The sequence below is a fragment of the Grammomys surdaster genome, unplaced genomic scaffold, assembly GCF_004785775.1.
Source record: "Grammomys surdaster isolate TR1022 unplaced genomic scaffold, NIH_TR_1.0 199, whole genome shotgun sequence".
Lineage (NCBI taxonomy): Eukaryota > Metazoa > Chordata > Mammalia > Rodentia > Muridae > Grammomys > Grammomys surdaster.
The window spans coordinates 5,276,963-5,282,252 of record NW_021604644.1 but is presented as its reverse complement, the minus strand read 5'-3'; the positions used below and the strand labels follow the sequence as shown (position 1 = coordinate 5,282,252).

General features: G+C 46.5%; 1 protein-coding gene across 1 annotated transcript in view; it reads left to right on the top strand.

Moving 5' to 3' along the window:
- Reck (reversion inducing cysteine rich protein with kazal motifs) overlaps positions 1–2,835 on the top strand; it is a 21,646-nt gene extending 18,811 nt beyond the window's left edge. Inside the window, exons 9-10 of the mRNA XM_028770272.1 lie at positions 376–531; positions 1,278–2,835. Coding sequence (XP_028626105.1) covers positions 376–531; positions 1,278–1,499 — 378 coding nt within the window. The 3' untranslated portion in view covers positions 1,500–2,835. The remainder of the gene's footprint in view (positions 1–375; positions 532–1,277) is intronic.
- Positions 2,836–5,290: the final 2,455 nt, after the last annotated feature.

Here is a 5,290-nt window from a genome sequence, read left to right as displayed (position 1 = left end):
CTTCCTGAGGTCCTCAGTTCAATTCCCAGCAACCACATGGTGGCTCACAGCCATCTGTAATGGGATCTAATGCCCTCTTCTACTATGTCGGGAGGCAGCTACAGTGCACTCATGTACAGAAAAGGAACAAATCTTTAAAAAAAAAAAAAGACGAAAAAGTTCAAGACCATCCTTGGTTACCTGGGACCCTATTTCAAACACAAAAAGAACCTAAATAAATAAACAGCACTTTCGAGCTAGGATCATGAATTTAAAGCTAGCTTGGTCTACATAGCAAGGCCCCGCTCCAAAAAAAAAAATAAGTACCTCTACTCTACTTAAGATAGAGTAGCCTAGGCAGCAGAGATCCATTCCAGGCCCTGGAATGTCTTCCAGGTGACAAACAAGAAGCCAATAACAGTTCTGGAGATTCTTCAGAAGATCCGCATGCACGTGTCTGTGCCACAGTGTGACGTGTTTGGATACTTGAGCATCGAATCAGAAATTGTGATCCTGATTATTCCTGTGGACCATTATCCAAAAGCTTTGCAGGTGAGAGTCGGCACACTGTGCAGCCATCTTGCCAGTGTAGAGTTTGGCGGACTTACAGTGGACAGGAGACTACGGGGTAAGGAAGTAGGAGCACCTCGGAAGTTGGAGAGGGCAGGGGGAAAGGGCAAGCCAGCCTCTGAATGTCTGGAGTCTGGGCACACTAAGTCTCACCATTGTGCAGATGAGGCCACCAAGGCCTGAAGAGTAGGGCACTGGCAGGGGGCATGCAGTGACCAAGCCAAAGCCTCCGGTATCTCTGGAGGAGGGTCCATCAGAGACAGTTTCAAGGGCCCAAGTTTTCTTCTTTACTGGTGGATCAGGAGGCCATGGAACCTCACTGGTGTAGGCCCAGGTTTCATCTGAAAGTATCGAGGACTCAAGGGTGGGTGAATGGAAGCAGTTCCAGCTGCCTCCGTCCAAGCCTGTTTGTGTCCTCACATTTAAAGCAGAAGTAAAAGCGTCTCCTGTGGCTGTGTCTGGTAGATAGGCGGTGTGTGGTATGCTATAGTGCAAAGCCAAAATGGCTGACTGACGAGCGCAGTGACGTTGCAGTTTCTAATTTCCATTAATGCACTTGTATGTGTGTAATCAGTCAAGACCATAGTTACCAGTAACTGACTGCAACAATAAGGGCAGAGGGAAGCAGAGTGCCTCTGTGGCCATTCTCTGACATGGGCCAGGAACTTGTTGCCTGGCCCTGTTCGAGGTTCTGAGGTTTTATATTGAAAGGATCTTTTCCTTTGCAGATTGAGGCCTGCAATAAGGAGGCAGAGAAAATCGAGTCCCTCATCAACTCCGACAGCCCCACGCTGGCGTCCCACGTCCCGCTCTCCGCACTCATCATTTCCCAAGCGCAGGTCTCCAGCCGTCTCCCGTCGTCCGCTGTGGTAAGCGGGCCTCCTGTCCACTCCTTGCTCCTCTTCCTCAGCCTGGGCCTCGCCATGCACTTGCTCCGGACGTGTCCCTGACCACCCACAAAACTGCAAAGCCTTCCTCGACCCAGCCATCCCACCTTGTGAAAGACATTCAGGACTGCTAGCTGGTGACCAACCGAAAGCATGTCACCTCTTAGCACCACACAGTATTTTTTTAATCTGCCTATATTAGGGGGTTTGCCTTGGTTTTTAAAATGGTAAGTTAGACTCTCCCAATATAATGGAAGACGATGCCTCTTACTGGTGGATCACTGGCCAGTTTACATTTGCTCAGTAGATGGCTCCCCTTCCCCAAAGCAAATTTACCATCACTAACCAATGACATGGTCACTTTATAGGAGGAGCCCCTTTTGTCGTCGGGTTCGTGCCCTAGTCTCCTCAGTTCCTGTTAGTGCCGATGCTGCGCTGACGTGTGCTTGTTTGTGTGTCTAGAAACTGAGGGCTCAGTGAAAAGCCACTGCCGTGACAGAGTGGAAGGAGAGAAAATCTGTTAAAATTATCATTAGCTCATCAGGCTGACTCCACAGAAATTTAAGGCAGGACTCTGTGCTTAGCAAAAGCAAGACGACCAAGTGACACTCATGTGCCTGTCTGACAAGTGGCCCTCTTAGTAGTTGCCATTTGTGTCTGTGAATGGGAGTGGCCCCACAGCATCCAGGCATCTGGGTCATGCCACTTTGTGTTAGCCAGATACACTCGTCAGTACTCACCAAGTTCACAGGTTTAAAGATCAGACTTTAAACCAATTGCTGCTACTATGTAATTGCCAAAAAGTAAGATAATTAGTAGTTCATGTAAATAGTACATGATTTTAACTTTATTATGAAGGTGAATAGCCATATTTGTAAAATGACAATCATGTGTGTTAGTCCCGTACTTTTCCGTTCATGAAGACACATCTGCTTTTGTAATGTGCACAGTGTGGATAAGTGTGTGTCTGACTTTCCTTTTATATAGCATTATAAAGAATGTGGTTTATATATTTAAAATGTCAAGCTAAATATTAAAATGTTTGCATGTTGTCTAAGAAATTGGATACTTTGAATGTTTTACAGTTTGAAATAAGCTCTTAATGTAATACTTCCTGTTTGTATGCACCTGAACTTAGATTTTACATGAAGTATTTTTCAGTGTTATATATACCCTCTGAAATATAGCAATATGCTTATTATACCAAAATGTTGTTGAAAAGTAGGCACTTAATGCTTTCAGAGGATCTCAGTGCTGATATTGATGTACCTCTGTCACAGTTGCCTATTTCTGTCTAAATGTTTTCAACATACTAGACTATATTGTATGTATATTCTATATATAGTATACAGCAGTATACTAGAAAGCTTTCTATTTTAATAAAAGTAATTTTATATGATCATGTGTACTTCAGGCAATGTGACCATTCAGAATGAAACAGTTCCTCACCCTTGACTGAGCTTTGACTTCACTGTGCAGTGAGAGGTCCTGGAGTGACATCATCCAAGCCAAGGCCTGTCTGTAGGAGAGTAAAGCGTGCACCCAACACCCAGGCACGGCCAGAGAGCAGAGTCCAGTGCAGACCGAAGCTTCCAAGACAGGAACAGACAAGCAGGTGTATTCCCTTGGCCTCGTGTTCCAGCTCCAGGTTCCATCTGAGGACGGAAGACTGTGCAGTGTGGGGATGCAGGGTCTCCTGCTGAGGGCCTGCTCAAGCCCATCACTTACTTAGGATAAGCACACCAATCCTGTCATGTCCCTGCCCACCATAGCTGCAGCTCTCCTCAATGCTGTCCTACTGCTGTGTCCTTACAGAAGGGAGAAAGACCCAGAGCCACAACTGTCCCTGAAGTCTCTACTCCCAAGTGCCAGTCATTTCTACTACATTTTAGTGGTCAGAGAAAGTCACATGACTGTTCCTGAGCAAAATTTCTGGGTGGGAATATAAAGGATTCCTGTGGTGGTGGTGTGGTGTCTGTCTTGGGGAGAGGTGATGAGTATTTTGAATGATGCCGTCCTCATGAGGACAGACGAGCCAGGATGACCGGGTTTCTAGTAGAAGGGTGGGTATAGTATGCTACGGCCTGGAAGTCAAGTTGGTGAGGGAATATATGAATGGAAAGATCTAAAATTAATTGTGCGCTGGGACTATAATCACAAGAACCCCCGAATGGTGATAGAGTCAGGTTAGCTTGGGGGATAATGTCCTCAAAGGTCCTGATGTGGACATCCAATTGCCTCGTGCTCAGATCATAATGGCTTCCCAGCCACCAAGCAAGTGGAGCTCTTGCTGGAACCCCACCCCTACCCCAGCAGTGATCTTGAGATCCACAGGCAGAGAAGTAAGCTGAGGAGAGATTCCTGTGCCCTGGAGCTTACCCAAGCAGGGAACACTTGTGAATGCAGGGGAAAAGCATTCTGCAGGAGGAAGACAGGTTGGCTGAGGTAATGGTATGAGAAGGGCCTGCCTTCCATCTGTAGCTTGGGTGATGCAGTCATGTTGGCAGACCTCCAGTGTTCTAGCATGAGGTTAGGTGGCAAGAGCCACAGGGAGCCCCTTCTCTCAGCAGTGGCTTCTGTGGGTAAGAACTGTTTCTCAGAACCATCTCCATATCCATCCTCGTTTCTCTGTGGCCGACAGGATCAAGCTCCCACACTAGTCATTGGCCAGGGCGAGCCAGGGCCATAACTGGCTTAGTTAAGGGACTGTCCTGCTGCTGTTAGAACCAACACACACTCTCGGTGTAGGTGAGCTCGATGGGAAAGAGCTGGTGCTCTGGCTACAAGCCTCACTCACTTCAGTACACAACCTGCTTCTGGGTTTGTCTCTGCAGTTTCTGCTTGTTAGAGTCTTAATACGAAAACACTAGTTTTTCCAAGAAAGCGTGACCATTCTGGCTTTACTGTGTGCACCTCCGCCTCCAGCCAGTTAGTAGACTCTCCACACCTATCCCATTCAGAATTGCATTCAATACCATCCTCCATTTAGACAGCCTGGCTTCATTCCTCCAGTCTCTGCCCCACCTGGAAGACACTCAGAGGCCCTGTACAGTTGTCCCCTGAGATGGAACAGCTTGTGTTTTGTGTCTCACCTTTCACTGGGAGAACTGTCACATGATAAATGATGAAGAAGAATCAAGATTCCTGACCCATTTCCTCAAGGCTGTCCAAGGATGCTTGTCATCTAAGCACAGTGCCAAACGTTCTAAGTGAATTCTCTCATGAGATTCTCCTACACAGTGTTTCTAATACCACACAGTTAATCCAAGTAAGAGTTTACGTTAGGGGCATAGAGAGATGCTGAGAGGTTAAGAACACTTACAGCTCTTACAGAAGGCCCAGGTCCAGGTCCAGCAACAACATGGTGTCTTGTAACAATCTCTTTAACTCCAGGTCCAGGGTGGCAAGGCCTCCTTCTAACCTCTGTGAACTCCTGTACACATGTGGTACACACTCAGGCACACACACATACACATATAAAATAAATGTTTTTTTTTAAGAAAACTTCTCCTCAGGTACCTAAGGAATGCTGGGAGTAGGAAAAATAGTCTTCCCCAGGCAGACGCACATCAACTGGTTATCCCATACCAAATTGTCAGCCCTGAAAACATACATACATGTAACATTATACAGACCGAGCAAGGTTGTATTTTAGAATGTATGTGATACACATATACATATGTGCATATGATAACATACACTGAATAATAACACATTGAATTGCATGTAGTAACAACAATGAAAAAAGAGGCCATGGGCTCAGAAGAGGTGGCCCTATGCCTGGGCAGCACAGGAGAGCTGACCCTGGATGGTGTTGACCATGGCAGAGCTGGAGGGCTGACCAGTTTAACTTC